The sequence below is a fragment of the Antennarius striatus genome, chromosome 6 (genome assembly GCF_040054535.1).
Source record: "Antennarius striatus isolate MH-2024 chromosome 6, ASM4005453v1, whole genome shotgun sequence".
NCBI lineage: Eukaryota > Metazoa > Chordata > Actinopteri > Lophiiformes > Antennariidae > Antennarius > Antennarius striatus.
Genome location: NC_090781.1, coordinates 17706260 through 17720541, shown reverse-complemented (window position 1 = coordinate 17720541; position 14282 = coordinate 17706260). Strand labels below are relative to the sequence as shown.

Sequence of the window (14282 nt, the reverse complement as noted above, 5' to 3'; positions counted from 1 at the left end):
TGCATAATCAGATTCGTTTTCAGATTTGTGGATTTTTAATCCCCTTAATATGATCAAATACATTGAATAAATAAAATCACGCGACTCTAAGTACCAACACGATCTTCATTAGCGTGTTTGCGGATTATTGTGTCTGATTTGAATGAGTGACTCCTCCTCTCGGCACGAAAACATCATTTCCGGGTTAGGCCACGCCCATCGCTTACGACCTGTCCAGCGGCAGAGACAATCGGCTCCCACCTGAGCAGAGAAGATGAGCCTGCAGGACTACAAGTCGGCTGTGAAGCAGTCTTCAGCCCCGACTCCCGTAAGAGAACTAAACCCGCTCCACGGCGTTGACACGCGTGAAGCCTTACGCGCTTCCGGTTACCTGACGCAGCAGGTGGTGGCGGGCTGACAGGTGACCCAGAATGACTAATGTTTTCGCTGCATAACGAGCTTCTTTGTGGTAATTCGCTATCCGGTTGGTCGGAAGGATCTAACAGCTGTCATCTAAATAAAACCTGTCCTGAAGGACGGAAGCCTGACTGTACAAATGAAACGAAATAGTTCCAGTAAATTCAAGTTAACGATTTTTTAAAAGGTATGTTCAGTCTTTAATGAAATTAAGTCCTGTTTGTGGATCCTTTCACCGCTGCTGATGAGAAAAACAAGAAATAACTGATTGTAGACCGGCTGAGTATGATTGTGTTCAATCAATATTGTGTATCTGTGTATCTATTGATCTGTTATTCATCTTCACTGCCACCATGCTATTTTCAAAGTGGGTGTCCAAGGGCGTGTACAGTCTCCCCCTGATCCAGGTCTGACCACTGATGATCTTCCTCTCAGCTCCCACCAGTTGTGCATTTGAACGTGGGTGGTCAGTTGTTCAGCACATCACTGGGCACCCTCAGAAAGCACCCCGGCTCCAAGCTGGCAGAGATGTTCAACGGTCAGACCCAACTCCAGAGGGATGCCCAGGGACGGTTCTTCATTGACCGGGACGGGGGTCACTTCAACGCCGTCCTGGAGTTCCTGAGATCAGATCGGCTGCCAAAAGAGAACATCCTTGAGGTAAATACTCGGCTTTATGATGACTATTGATCAGTTATCAGAAATCACTTCTGTCCTCTCAGTGTACTGTATGAACTGGTGTTTGTGCAGGTCCACAAGGAGGCGCTGTTTTACAACATCAAACCGCTGATTAAGCTGTTGGAGGACACACCTCAGATGTTTGGAGAGCTGGTGGGACGACAGCAGTTCCTGTCTCGAGTCCCTCACTACAAGGAAAACATCGAGGTCAGAGTCACCGACCCATGACGTCAATGAGAAACCACGAATGAAGTCAGGGACAATTTATTAATGAAGTTAATGAGGAATTATTGATGAAAGCTAATCGGGATTTATTTGAAGTTAATGAGAATTTATGAAGTTCTGAGAACTCATGACATTAATAAAAATTGATGAATGAGGATTCATGAATGAAGTTAATGAGAATTTACGAATTACAGTAATGAGAATTTATGAATGAAGGTGTTTCATGAATGAATTTAATGAGAATTGGTGACATTAATAACAATTCATGAAATCATGAATGATATCAATAATAATTTATGAAGTTAATGAGAATTCATGAATTACATTATTGAAAATTCATTGATGAAGTTAATGGTAATTCATGAATGAATTCATGAGAACTCATTCTTCCAGGTGTTGATCCACATTGCCAGAGCCGAGGCCATTGCCGCGCGTCACTCCACCATCATGATCTGCGTGCTGCAGACGGAGGAAGACTTGGGCTTGTATGAGAACGCCATCAACAGCCTGGAGGCAGACAAAGAGTCCGTGGTGACGTTTGGACCATGGAAGGCTGTCTTATCAGTCAAAGACCTGCTGGACTGTGTACAGACGGACATCGAGAGTCAGGGCTACAGGGTTAGCATCAAGCCTCATATCACAGAGAAGGGTTTCCTGTCCAAGAGCTACACCTGCTTCTACAAACTCACCTTCACCTGGTGGTGACGTCAGGTGTTCTGGTTTTAGTCACAACAGTAGAGAAAAACAACTGGAAATAACAAAGTGTTCATGTTTTCATAAAGAAGTGAGGCTTCATGTTGATGCACCCGTTCAAATAAAGACTTTTGATTTTAGACACTGGGGGACAACAAAGTCTATTTATAGTGAGGTGGATTAAAATGAACTGATGGATAATTAAAGTGAATCAATACTCTTCAGTCTTCTTCCAATTAATTTATCTGCTTTTAATCAAGGAGTGGTTTCACATCCTGTGACAAAAAAATTACTAAAACAGAAAAAGTCAACTTCACTCAATAGCAAATAATGCTAGAAGTTTTTTAAACCAATGTTACAGAGGTATCATAGCTTTGTTCCTGCTGAACACGCTATGTTAGCATGACTTGGAAACAGGAAGCTCGTCATAGAGCTTTGACTTCATTTGTCAACTAAAAATCAGGCCAGAGAACCATGGACGTCAACCTACAAACTGTTCACCGCAGAATGTCACATTTCCTCCTAAAAGCCCCATACGAAGGAAAAATGCTAACTGTTAAATTTCGCACCGACACATAGTGAAAAGTAGTTAAATACTGTACAATAATTGTTTTATTATTTATTATTATTATTTACTTATTTTGAATTAAAGGGAACTCCATCGAAGTGATTTGATGGGAGTATCTTTTCAATTAGATCTACTGGAGTGTATTTTGACTGCCAAAATTGATGTGTAGGCTCATTTTGTAACAGATTTGCCTCAGGTTTTTTTTCTTTCACTGAGTGGTTTAGGAGTTGGAGTTTGGAATTTATTTTTGGAATTTAAAGCAAGTTTAAAGCAAGTTTGTTCTTGATTTAGCACAAAAATCCCTTTTAACAGATACATTTTGAACAAGAATTAAGGGGACCCTGAGGATTTGGTGCTTACTTTGGAGGAGATTAATGACACAGCAGTGGATTCATCAAGAAATAACTTCTTTTTGCTTGAATAACAAGAGGTAAACGTAGGCGTGTCCTCTGTGTGGACAGAATGATGTATGCGTGATGTTGAGATGACAGGAAACCATCGACAGATGAACACAGCAGCAGCAGAAAAGAAAACGCCAACATGATGGACAGAAACCGTCTGCTGCTGCTGTGCTGCCTGCTAACAGGTAAGCTGTGATGCACACAGGTGTGAGCCTGTTGTGTGTGTGTGTGTGTGTGTGTGTGTTTGTTTGTTACCAGTGGAGACACTCAAACCTGCTCTTTTTTTAGGGTTTAAGGTTAGCAGCCCCTGACCTCAGACCAGGATTGTGAAGCTACAAAGATAGATAGATAGATAGATAGATAGATAGATAGATAGATAGATAGATAGATAGATAGATAGATAGATAGATAGATAAGTGGACTCTGACAATGTTGATGTCCCACCTTGCCTTTGAAAGAGAAGTAGAAAATCAATATAAAAAAACTTCCTTCCTTCCTTCCTTCCTTCCTTCCTTCCAGGTGTCGCTTGCGTAGAAGAAGTGTTCATGTACACCAGACTGGGAGATGGTATTGTCATCCCCTGTGCCAAACTGGTTTCCAGTGACTGCTCCTTCATCTCTTGGTTCTTCTACAGAAGCAAGGGCATACAGTACACTCAGCTGGTCAACAGAGGACTGGTAAAGGCAGGTTCAGACAAGGCCAGTCGTCTGTCCGTCACAACCAACTGTTCCATCAGCCTCCGTCAGCTTCAGGTCAACGACGCTGGCTCCTACGTCTGCAAGAGAGACAAAGAGTACTTTGGTGACATCTACCTGTCTCTGCTGAGCATCACATCGCCGTCAACCGTCACTGACCTGCAGCCTGGTGGAAACCTCAGCCTCAACTGCATCCTGTACACCTACTACGATGCTGGAAGCTGCAAGTACTCCAGCATGCTAAAGCTGAGCTGGATGGATGAAGATGGAATGGTGCTGCAAACAGGAAGCAGGTCTGGAGAACAATAATGTAAAGTTTTCCACAAAAAGCACACAGGATTCACTGTTCTGCAATGATGTCACACAGGTACCAGCTGATTGGTCACTCTCACTGCCACGTCACCCTAGTCACAACTCTGCAGAGGGAGGACAACAGCAGGAGGTGGAGGTGTCAGGTGATCACGGAAGAAGATGTCAGGGTGTTCCTGGACTTCATGTCCATCTTTCTGTTCGAGGATCCTCTCAGTGACCAGAAAAAGATTCTTCCATCCTCCGACTGCCCCACCCACCTTCCCATCACCCGCATCCTATTCTGTGTGACTCTGCCAGCACTGGTGGTCATAATGTGGATGTTAACATGGAGACGAGACAGAACCAGAACACCTGCTGACTGGTGATAGATCCCCCCGATAAATCCTAGTGTCAGTAAAAATACCCAATAAAAATACTGTATTACTCACTTAAGAGAAAATTTTTGTCAGTGGTCCTCATTAACACAACATGAACACATGGGTGGACACACCAACATGCGACGACTTGTTTAAATACTTCCTGTCTAATCAGTAATCAGTTCTGATCACAGGCGTGACGTCAGGAGTGGAGACAGTCGAGCTAACAGGCTGGGCTGCAGAGAATGAAGAAACTACTGATTTTTCAGAAATATTGATTTCCAGCAGATGGCGGTAATGTGACTCTATGGATTCTAGCGACTCTTAAACACCAACGAAGACGAAGCGTAAATCGTAGAAGAAGAAAATAGAGAGGTCATTATTTGGGATGGAATTTGAGTTTATTGAGAATTAGTACGTAATTAAAAAAAGCACCAAATTATTTTCCTAAATATGCTGTAAAGTTTTAGCCAAAATGTCAGACTATACATTAATCAAAGAAATGGACGAACTCCAAATCAAATTTCGGTCTATTCCAGCAAGAACTGTTCCACTATGGTGATCAAGATTAAAAGAAACAATAGTAATAAAATGTTCATTAATGTTCAATTAAACTCTTTTTTTATTGTAATATTCGTGTTATATAAATATATATTTGTATATAACTGGTGTCAATAAAGATTTATTTAAAAAAAAAAAACTTCCTCCGTACGGAACGTCTTAAGGGACAATACTGTGTTTGCGGCTGAATAGGAAAGCTTAGCTAACCGTCCGCAGCCGAACATGGCAGCACATTTGAAGAAAAGAGTTTATGAAGAGTTTTCCAAAGTTGTACAGGTAAGTTTAAGAAACTTCCTAACGGCCCTTACAGACCCATAACTTAACGCTGTGGATTAAAACAGCCAACGAGCTAGCTAACGAATAGCCACCTAGCATGGGTTAGCCAGCTGCTAACAATCATACCTTCAATCAAATCTGTTGTTGGGGTCTGAATTAAATTTGGTTTGTCGGATGTTGTTTATGTCAATAAACAGGTGTTTCATCAAATACGCCTTCAGATACAACTCATAGAAATTAAATTGAAGTCAAGTATTATTAATGTAGAAATGTACATAAAGGTTTTAAGTCTTTGGTTCTACAATTTAAAATATTGTATTACATTAAATTAATGACAGACTTGGCCCAGTTTGTTGTTTCAGCTAGGTTCTACCTGTATCGCTGTGACCAGGTGTTTTCTCTCTTACATCCTTCTGGTGAAACATTAATATCCACCAGCCTTCACCAATCTACTGCTTCATGAACGCCTCATAGTACAGTATTAGTTATATGACGTTTCATTGAATGAAAAGGAAGAATGACAGCTAGTTTTACAAGAAGTTAAGACAAAACCACTCCCCCTGACCTTTGGCAACTATTTATGGGAATAACTTCTTTTATGCACCAACAGATTCCTCATGAAGAAGCTCCAGCGAAGAAACTGCGTCTTTCCAAACCCAGTAAGTCTGCAGCTTTGCACATCGACCTCTGTAAGGCCACCAACTCCACAGACGCACTGCAGTACCTGCTTCAGTTTGCTCGTAAGCCTGTGGAGACTGAGAGCGTGGAGGGTGTGGTTAGGATTCTGTTGGAGCACTACTATAAGGTAAACAGTGGTGATGGAGGAGCAGGAGCTTCATCATTATAACGGCAGAGCTCATGTGATGCTGCTGTCCTCCCTGCAGGAGACTGATAACTCTGTGAGGCTGAAGATCGCCTCGCTGTTGGGTCTGCTGTCCAAAACGCCAGGCTTCAGCCCCGACGGCATCGTGAACGACGCCATCAACACACTCAGCAATGAGAGTAAGACACACTTTTGCTTTACTGAGATGAATGGAGAGATTTTAAGCACCAGAAACCAGTTAAAGAAGAGACTTGATGAAACCCTCTGTGAGGATCGGTCAAAATAAAAATGTAATTTGCTTTAAAATAGTGCCAAAGTAAAACATATGAATGTTAAAATAAACGACTGAATACCATCATAGTTACCCAGTTTACCTGAGTACCATAACGTGTCTAATCTGAGATATTTAAACACTGAAGTTGAACGTCTGTGTGTGCTTCAGAGTCCCACCAGGTTCTGGCCCAGCTGATGGACACTCTGCTGGTCATTGGGACCCAACTACCTGAGAGTTCTGCTGTCAGACAGAGGCTCATAGAGGTGGCCTGCAAGGTGACTCCACGCATCACGTCTCCTTCGTCCAGCTCTGATTCAGCAGAGACAAAGCTAACCTGTCTGTCGTCTGTCCTGGCAGCATCTGAATGATATGTACTTCGGGGTGAGGAACAAATGTCTGCAGCTGCTGGGATGTCTGGGAATGGTGGACTGTCCTCTGGCTAAAGAAGAGGGACCGGGGGCACCATCAGGTCTGAAACACTAAGAACCTTTTTAGAAAAGAAATCTCAGGATAAAGCTAATGTTGTTCACCTCAACACTGCATGGGGGCAAATTCACCAAAACTCACCTGTATGCTGTATGTCAAAATGAAACCATCATCAGAGACATTCCATGTGAGACAGATAGAAGGACGATGATGTTGAATCAGCTCTTCATGTTTCTTCTGTTGCTGCAGGGGGACTGAGGGACGTTCAGAGTATCATCAGTGACTTCTTTGGCGACCAGGACCCCAGAGTCCGCACCGCCGCACTCAAGGCTATGGTAGGACAACTCTGACACCTGTTTAAACTACACTAATTACAACCTGACTGGGATCCGACCCGCTTTGATCAGGCCGCTGTGGTCAGGAAGGTTGTCACTCTGTTGGAAAAACTGATGATTGGTTTGTTTTGCAGCTGCAGCTGCATGAGAGAGGAATGAAGATCCAGGAGATAATTTACGAGCAGGTAACAAACCGACCGACGTGACGGAAAGCCTCCCATGAGTAACACACGTGTTGAACATCATGCTGCTGAATGTTCGCAGGCCTGCAGGCTGCTGTCGGACGACTACGAGCAAGTTCGCTCTGCAGCCGTTCAGATGGTCTGGGTGCTTAGCCAGCTGTATCCTGAGAGGTGAGGAGACAGACGACAACAAATCAGTGAACAGACCTGAAGGTTAAAAAGGAGTGACAGATAAACGCTGTCTTGTTTCAGTTTAGCTTCACAATGATTATGATGACGTTTATCTGAATACCTTCTGGTCCTTTCACTGTGACATCAGCATCGTGCCCATCCCATCGTCCAATGAGGAGATCCGGCTGGTCGACGATGCCTTTGGGAAGATCAGTCACATGGTCAGCGACAGCTCCTGGATGGTCCGAGTGCAGGCCACCAAAACGCTGGTGAGGGAGGAGGATGAAAGTTTTCTCACATCAAACATCCTGAGTCAACCTTTACGATGAGCATCGCAAACGCGCTAACCCCCCTGCCCCCCCTTCTACCTTTCAGGGCTCAATGCAGCAGGTCAGTCCCCACTTCCTGGAGCAAACTCTGGACAAGAAGCTGATGTCGGACCTCAGGGTGAGACGACTTTTCTCCAGAACCCTTCATTTGTTGTCGTAAATGAGGAAACCCAGCAAACCTTCACGATAAAAATCTTCAGCCAGCAGATATTGACATCTTAAAATTTACGATTCACTATGAAATCATTTGAGAGAAATGGTCGGGCTGACCAATCACTGCCTCGTCCTACTGTCTTTTCAGAGGAAGAGAACGGCTCATGAAAGGGCCAAAGACCTCTTTGCTTCTGGAGAGTTCTCGTCTGGACGGAAGTGGGCTGACGACGCCCCCAAAGAGAAGCTGGACAGCAACACGGTGAACCTGATTGCCTCAGGGGCCTGCGGAGCCTTCGTTCACGGCCTTGAGGACGAGCTCTTTGGTACGTCGATCAGAAACCTTCATCCTGCTGTGGTGTCTCCTGGTATTGATTGTAAAATGTGACTCACTCGTCTTCAGAGGTGCGGATCGCGGCGGTGGAGGCGTTGTGCAAACTGGCTCGTTCCTCCCCCAGCTTTGCTGAGAAGTGTCTGGACTTCCTGGTGGACATGTTTAACGATGAGATCGAGGAAGTGAGGCTCCAGTCGATCCACGTCCTGAGAGAAATCTCGACCCACATCACACTGAGAGAGGACCAGCTGGACACGGTGCTGGCCGTGCTGGAGGTACTTGTCAATTGCAGGGTCTTTCTAACTGTCTTTGACTCGTTCTTCAAGTCTGTGTCATCTCCAGGACTCGTCGCGTGACATCAGAGAAGCTCTCCATGAGTTAATCTGTTACACCAACGTCTCCACCAAAGAGTGCATCCAGCTGGCTCTGCTGGAGCTGCTCAAGAACCTCAACAAGTATCCCACCGACCGCAACTCGGTCTGGAAGTAAGACCCTGCGTCTCTGCTTAGTAACAGTTCTGGAACACATGGACCCCAGCGACGACTGAAATGTTTGGATTTGATCCTTCTCCTCTTCTCAGGTGCCTGAAGTTCCTGGGCTCCCGTCACCCGACCCTGGTCTTACCCCTGGTGCCTGAACTGCTCAGCACACACCCGTACTTCGACACCCCGGAGCCTGACATGGATGATCCAGCCTGTATCCTTCCTTCATCTGAGGACAAACATGAGTGTTTGACCTGCTGGGGTCAGCTTGTGCGCCATGTTTTTGTCTCTTGACACGTGGATCTCAGACATTGCGGTTCTGGTTTTGGTGTTCAATGCTGCCAAGTCATGCCACACCATGCCGGCGCTGTTCTCGGACCACACCTTCAGACACTACGCCTACCTGAGGGACAGTCTGTCCCACCTTGTACCGCCGCTGAGAGTGAGATTTGAAATACTGCAGTAGTAACAATGAAGTTCTGCAGGACTACATTCCTGGATTATTTGAATTGTATCTGAAAATCAGTCAGTGGATTACTCCTGGAAATGGTCCTGGTGGTAGATTAAATTCCTGAAACACGTCTGGGTTCAGTTGCTATAGCTTGTCAGAATAATCACTCCTTCTGTGTTTCAGCTGCCTGGCAGACGCCTGGACCTGGTGGACTCCAGTCGTGGTTCGGGTTCTGTAGAGTCGGCTCAGCTGTTCCTTCAACAGAGTCTCAACCGGGTGAGCACCATCCAGAATCTGGAGGCGCCGGGAGCTCAGGACCTACTGGACTTCACCATCCGGTACAGACCCGTAGACCTACGCTAACTCGGTGTGACAGTGATTCTCCTTCCTTGAGAGTAGAACATCTCTGGACCAGTCAAGTAGAACATCTTTTTGAGGATTATATTGTTTAGCTCAGTTCTACTTGGACCATCCTGAGGATCAGAGTTGGTTCTGTTTAAACTCTTCATCAGTGGAAACAGGACGTGTTTGATATTTAATTTCCAGGGGACGACTGAACAAATGTAGCTCTCTGGGCTTACGTTCCCCTGTAGGAGCTTTAAACTAAACTTTATTAGACAAGACCAGAGGAGCAGATGGGACGAAACTGAGGTGCAACGGATGGTTGCTCTGGTAACCAGACCCCCTCCTCCGTTTCAGAGACCTTTGTCGTTTGGGGGAGCTTCAGACAGAACTGGCTGGAGCCGCTGATTTCTGTGCCACATACCTCCGCTGTCAGCTGCTGCTCATCAAAGTATGTGTGTGTATATGTATGTGTGTGTTGAGTCTGGTGTGTGTGGACTGGTCTGGTTCTGATGCCTGTTTAACTGGGCTTTCATACTGGTTCAGGCTCTGCAGGAGAGGCTGTGGAACATGGCGGTTCCTCTTAGCCTTAAACAGAATGTGACGGCGACTGCAGCGGCCCAGCAGGTCAGGGCACGTGCGCACGCGCACACACACACACACACGCAAACACACACATGCAAACACACATACACACACACACACACACGTGCCCTCACTGACTGTGTGACTTTATCAGATCTTAGAGGAGAGCTACAAGCTGGAGTTTCTCTACAGCGGTTTGGACAGCAGGCAGGTGGCCACCGTCCATCATGTCCGCCTCCAGGCCAAGGCTCTGCAGCTGGCCCTGTTGGCCCGCAGCAGGCTGGGGTCAGTCTACAAACACACATTCAGAGTCCAGACCTGTCTGAAGTCTGTCTGTCTGCAGTCAGTCTGTCATCTGTCCTCAGGTTGGAGATCCTCATCAACCACTGTGAGAAGTTCCTGCAGGAAGTTGAGTCTTTTCAGAGGTATCGTCTGTTTGTTCAGCATCAAAAATATGGATCTATTATATCTGGATCATTAAGGAAACAAACTGTTAAACACAACTTTTCTGGTTTTACTGGTCTGCTGTCTCCTCAGACTTTTTGTGGCAGAACTGTCTCTCATGCAGGACAGTTTTGTGGATCAACTTTTGGAGGTGATGCCGCGACTGTCGTCCAGTAAACCCGCGGAGCTGGTGAAGATCCTCCAGTCGACCCTGAGACAGAGCAGTCTACTGCAGCTCATGCTGCCCCAGCAGGTAAACCATCACCAGCAGTAGAAGTGTCCTGCTGGTCCAACCAGCACCGAGTCACCGGCATGTCTCCTCTCACAGATCCATCGGGCCTCGGCCACCATCATAGAGCCAACAGGGGAGTCTGACAACCCCCTGAGGTTCACATCAGGCCTGGTGGTGGCGCTAGACATCGACGCAACACTGGAGCACGTCCGGGATCCTCAGAACACGGTCAGAGTCCAGGTGAGTCGGCACAGGTACACGAATGATACGGAACAAATATAAGTTTGGTTCTGAAATCCACTCTGATCCACGTCTGCAGGTTCTGTATCCTGATGGCCAGAGTCATGTGATCCACCCTAAACCTGCTGACTTCAGGAAGCCTGGACCCGACAGGCACAGACTCATCACACAGGTGTACCTGTCACACAGCGCCTGGACAGGTGAGTCCACACAGAACACAACTACCGGGTAAGAGATTCATAGAGAGGATAAATGTGGAGTCCAACTTAAAGAAAAGCTGTCAGTCAGAGAGTTAAAGGTTTGTGATGTTTTCCTCATTTTGTTTTTTTAACTGTTTCTCTTTTCCAGAGCCGTCCCAGATTGAAGTGCGCCTCCTGCTGGCCTACAGCTCCTCTCCAACCTCATCCCTCTGCAGCCCCTCGAAGCAGGGATGGAGTGACAGCATCGATGGCCTCCCACCACCAGAGGCCGCCGTAGAAGGGATCATTCCCTTCAGCAAACCCGTCAAAGTTTACATCATGCCCAAACCCGCCCGGCGATAGCGAGGGAGCTAGCATGCTAGCGGGATCACATTATTTGAACTGTTTAGTGTGTCAGGAAGATTTTCTGTGAATAATTTTGTTAGTTTTTTTCTGATTTTATTCTTTTACTGCAACACATTTTTATCTTTATGAGCAAATATTAATCGTGCCTCTACCTGATACAGAAACCGACGGACGTTTCCGTCCAAACATAAATACAGATGCTTGGATTGACACGTTGCAGGATGTGTTTTCCTGTTGTAGCGATTTCAAGGTGTGGTCAGCAGGTGGAATGGAAGACTCCACCCACTTTGGCGCCCTGCTCAGCCAGTTTGTTGTATTCAGTGACGGCCATCTCTGTCTGCAGGATTCTGACGTCAACGCCTTTTTGCTTTACAAAGTCCACAGTTGCCAAGGGAACCTGAGACGACAGAACAAACAGTTACTGTTTGTATCTGCTGGTGGATTAGGATTCTTTCCCAGTTAAACCACTAAAAGCAAGTAAATAAGTTCAATTTTAGAGGTTGGACCACAACCTTAAATATACATGCGCATGAATGACATCACGTCCTCCCAGATTCACCTGCAGAGCTTCAGACATCCCTCGTCCAATGACGAGCAGCTCCACTCCCTTCTTCAGCACCTCCTCCAGGTCAGCAGGCTGGACTCCCGGGTGATGCTGGGAGAAACCGGACACAACATCACTGTTCTGCTCAGCCGGGTCATGTATGCTAACTGGTTCCACTCACGTTGGTCCCGGTTTCCCTCCAGTCCCAGGCCCGGCTGCCTCCAGGCCACACCTTACAGTCCTTGTAGGAAGAGGGGCATCCCTTCACTGTCATGTGACCCCACGAGAGGGACGTGATCTCTGGAGAGAACATGGTCTCTACCTGCTGGGGCGGACATGCGTCTTATGTAGTCGTTTGGACACTTCTTGTTAGCGCATGAAGGATATTACTGAAATAGATCAGATATTTCCAGTAAAACTAGTTTAAAAATAAATTGAAAGGAGCAACCACTCAGAATCCAATAGAGCATGTGTCAAACTCAAGGCCGGGGGGCCAAATATGGCCAGCGAGAGCATATAAGGTCAGTGTCTAAAAAGTGTGGTTTGACCATAAACTATACTTCCAACAACGCAGTAAATAAGCCCATTTTAACATTTCAAAAAAAGTTTTGACCAAAGTTAAATAAAAGTATCTTGTGTTTGATGTTATTTTGCTTTATTCTCTTGGATACTTTGCTCCTTGATTGATGGAGTTCTGTGGGTTTCATAACCGGTCAAATTAAAAGGATTTATGTTATAACAGAAGCAAACATTTTTTCAGTGCAATTGTAATGTTTGTAACTTAATAATAAATTCAGAGTTATTTAACAGTAGCTACATTTATTTTACATTGAGTCACTATTACACCACTGAAGTAGGACAGCATGCAGGAACCCGCTGCAGCAGTGAGTCACACTGTGACAGTTGTAGGCTGCTGGTATTAATAGCAGCCATGTTTGTTCTGGTTCCACTAACCTGTAAACCAGTAAGAACCAGTCTGTGGTGACCAGCTGGTGGTAAACAGGTTAAAAACAAGGCATTTATCTGTTAAACAACAAGAGACGTGTGTTCGCGTGTGTGTGTGTGCTGCTTACCCCATCAGAATGTCATACTGGACACGCCCCCTGGAGTTAAAGGGACAGGCACCCGGTTTAACCAATCACATCAATGGTACCACCAGAACTACCATAAACAACTAGTAAGACATTAAGTTGTTTACGGACATGATGCTGTCAAAATGAAGAGTTAAGCTTTTAAATTTTTATTTTTTATTTTATTCTGTTGTGGCCACTCAGAGTGACATCACATTTGACTTTGATACACAAACAAACAAAATAAACAACATTGTTCAAAATATGTATTTAAAAAACAAATGGATGTTTGGATACAGGATAAAAAGCCAGACGACCCCAAGCCGAATGAGTGATGACGAGAAGTTCTTCATTGTGATGTTTCACAACACAGACTTGATTCACTGCAAGACAGGTTCTGTGTCATCTGGTTCACAGTTTAGTGCTTCGTCCACCACCATCATCATCTTCGTTTCCTTGTCTGAGACTCTGTGAAGCCACCTTTCTTCTCTCCTCCTCCTCCTCCTCCTCCTCTATGGTGATCGTGGTGATGACCTCATGGCTGGTGATGTCATTCTGAGTGGCCACAGGATCATCATCATCATCACAAACTTCCTCCCATGTGGAAGAGGATGAAGAGGGGGCGGGGTCTGCTGGGCTAGTGGGTGTGGGCACAGCGTTGAAGGTGATGAAGCCAATGAGGATGACCACCAGCGAGACCAGGTACAGGCTGGAGAACTGAGGGAGGAAGAGGAGACGAGTTTAAACAATATGGAGGTCCCATGCCATAATGATGTGAATACTTCAAGGACTCGTGCTGAGCTGGGAATTCTGTCAATTCCGCCAGTTAGCATTATGAACAACATTTAATTTGGCTGAGTTGATCTTTTGTGCTCTTCAGGTCGCTTAAGCTCTATTTCTTAGCCTCTACAAGCATCTTAGGGAAATAATTGCTCAAAAATTTTACTTTGGTGAAACTGAATCATTCATGATGGAGAAAATATTTTTGGTTTCCCTCAAGCTGCTCTGCCTCGAACCTTGGTTGAGTTTTGAAGTTTTCCACTGAATTTATGTATTTATGCATAAATATACTTGCCATTAGCTTGTTAGCTCAGTGACATTTGCCTTTATCGCAGAATACAGTACTGCATATCATAGTATAGCTAAATTCTACAAAAGCAGG

General features: G+C 45.3%; 5 protein-coding genes across 6 annotated transcripts in view; 3 read left to right on the top strand and 2 right to left on the bottom strand.

The window, feature by feature from the left end:
* Positions 1 to 188: 188 nt before the first annotated feature.
* kctd14 (potassium channel tetramerization domain containing 14) lies at positions 189 to 2203 on the top strand. The gene is made up of 4 exons (XM_068317821.1): positions 189 to 307; positions 832 to 1056; positions 1147 to 1281; positions 1693 to 2203. Exons 1-4 carry the CDS (start codon positions 254 to 256, stop codon positions 2002 to 2004), a joined length of 726 nt encoding a protein of 241 aa, XP_068173922.1. The 5' UTR covers positions 189 to 253; the 3' UTR covers positions 2005 to 2203.
* An 862-nt stretch (positions 2204 to 3065) lies between these two features.
* On the top strand, positions 3066 to 4369 carry LOC137596801 (uncharacterized). The gene is made up of 3 exons (XM_068317555.1): positions 3066 to 3146; positions 3481 to 3949; positions 4024 to 4369. Exons 1-3 carry the CDS (start codon positions 3101 to 3103, stop codon positions 4331 to 4333), a joined length of 825 nt encoding a protein of 274 aa, XP_068173656.1. The 5' UTR covers positions 3066 to 3100; the 3' UTR covers positions 4334 to 4369.
* A 669-nt stretch (positions 4370 to 5038) lies between these two features.
* Positions 5039 to 11510, top strand: ints4 (integrator complex subunit 4). The gene is made up of 24 exons (XM_068317162.1): positions 5039 to 5161; positions 5772 to 5966; positions 6046 to 6163; positions 6427 to 6533; positions 6616 to 6727; positions 6934 to 7019; positions 7154 to 7204; positions 7284 to 7372; positions 7521 to 7641; positions 7748 to 7819; positions 8003 to 8177; positions 8255 to 8460; positions 8528 to 8670; positions 8766 to 8881; positions 8976 to 9109; positions 9302 to 9456; positions 9818 to 9911; positions 10007 to 10087; positions 10200 to 10330; positions 10411 to 10470; positions 10583 to 10742; positions 10818 to 10961; positions 11041 to 11161; positions 11310 to 11510. Exons 1-24 carry the CDS (start codon positions 5108 to 5110, stop codon positions 11501 to 11503), a joined length of 2919 nt encoding a protein of 972 aa, XP_068173263.1. The 5' UTR covers positions 5039 to 5107; the 3' UTR covers positions 11504 to 11510.
* A 97-nt stretch (positions 11511 to 11607) lies between these two features.
* aamdc (adipogenesis associated, Mth938 domain containing) lies at positions 11608 to 13101 on the bottom strand. The gene is made up of 3 exons (XM_068317163.1): positions 12232 to 13101; positions 12066 to 12161; positions 11608 to 11903 (listed from the first exon to the last, which is right to left on the bottom strand). The coding sequence occupies exons 1-3, from the start codon at positions 12361 to 12363 to the stop codon at positions 11763 to 11765; spliced, it is 369 nt and encodes a 122-aa protein (XP_068173264.1). The 5' UTR covers positions 12364 to 13101; the 3' UTR covers positions 11608 to 11762.
* A 221-nt stretch (positions 13102 to 13322) lies between these two features.
* The window catches only part of LOC137597075 (solute carrier family 35 member F2-like), a 4605-nt gene continuing 3645 nt past the window's right edge, over positions 13323 to 14282 (bottom strand). For both annotated transcript variants that reach the window (XM_068318005.1, XM_068318006.1), the window contains exon 8: positions 13323 to 13837. In XM_068318005.1, coding sequence (XP_068174106.1) covers positions 13532 to 13837 — 306 coding nt within the window. In that variant the 3' untranslated portion in view covers positions 13323 to 13531. The remainder of the gene's footprint in view (positions 13838 to 14282) is intronic.

Excerpts from the sequence above, each read along its gene's own strand:
- kctd14 (XM_068317821.1), top strand. The coding sequence starts at position 254 with ATGAGCCTGCAGGACTACAAGTCGGCTGTGAAGCAGTCTTCAGCCCCG. Across the intron at positions 308-831 it reads AGTCTTCAGCCCCGACTCCC|CTCCCACCAGTTGTGCATTT; the intron begins GTAAGAGAACTA and ends TCTTCCTCTCAG. Across the intron at positions 1,057-1,146 it reads CAAAAGAGAACATCCTTGAG|GTCCACAAGGAGGCGCTGTT; the intron begins GTAAATACTCGG and ends GTGTTTGTGCAG.
- LOC137596801 (XM_068317555.1), top strand. The coding sequence starts at position 3,101 with ATGATGGACAGAAACCGTCTGCTGCTGCTGTGCTGCCTGCTAACAG. Across the intron at positions 3,147-3,480 it reads GCTGTGCTGCCTGCTAACAG|GTGTCGCTTGCGTAGAAGAA; the intron begins GTAAGCTGTGAT and ends CCTTCCTTCCAG. Across the intron at positions 3,950-4,023 it reads GTGCTGCAAACAGGAAGCAG|GTACCAGCTGATTGGTCACT; the intron begins GTCTGGAGAACA and ends GATGTCACACAG.
- ints4 (XM_068317162.1), top strand. The coding sequence starts at position 5,108 with ATGGCAGCACATTTGAAGAAAAGAGTTTATGAAGAGTTTTCCAAAGTT. Across the intron at positions 7,020-7,153 it reads CCGCCGCACTCAAGGCTATG|CTGCAGCTGCATGAGAGAGG; the intron begins GTAGGACAACTC and ends TTTGTTTTGCAG. Across the intron at positions 10,471-10,582 it reads GAAGTTGAGTCTTTTCAGAG|ACTTTTTGTGGCAGAACTGT; the intron begins GTATCGTCTGTT and ends CTGTCTCCTCAG.
- aamdc (XM_068317163.1), bottom strand. The coding sequence starts at position 12,363 with ATGTTCTCTCCAGAGATCACGTCCCTCTCGTGGGGTCACATGACAGTG. Across the intron at positions 12,162-12,231 it reads GGAGGGAAACCGGGACCAAC|CATCACCCGGGAGTCCAGCC; the intron begins GTGAGTGGAACC and ends GGTTTCTCCCAG. Across the intron at positions 11,904-12,065 it reads GGATGTCTGAAGCTCTGCAG|GTTCCCTTGGCAACTGTGGA; the intron begins GTGAATCTGGGA and ends CTGTCGTCTCAG.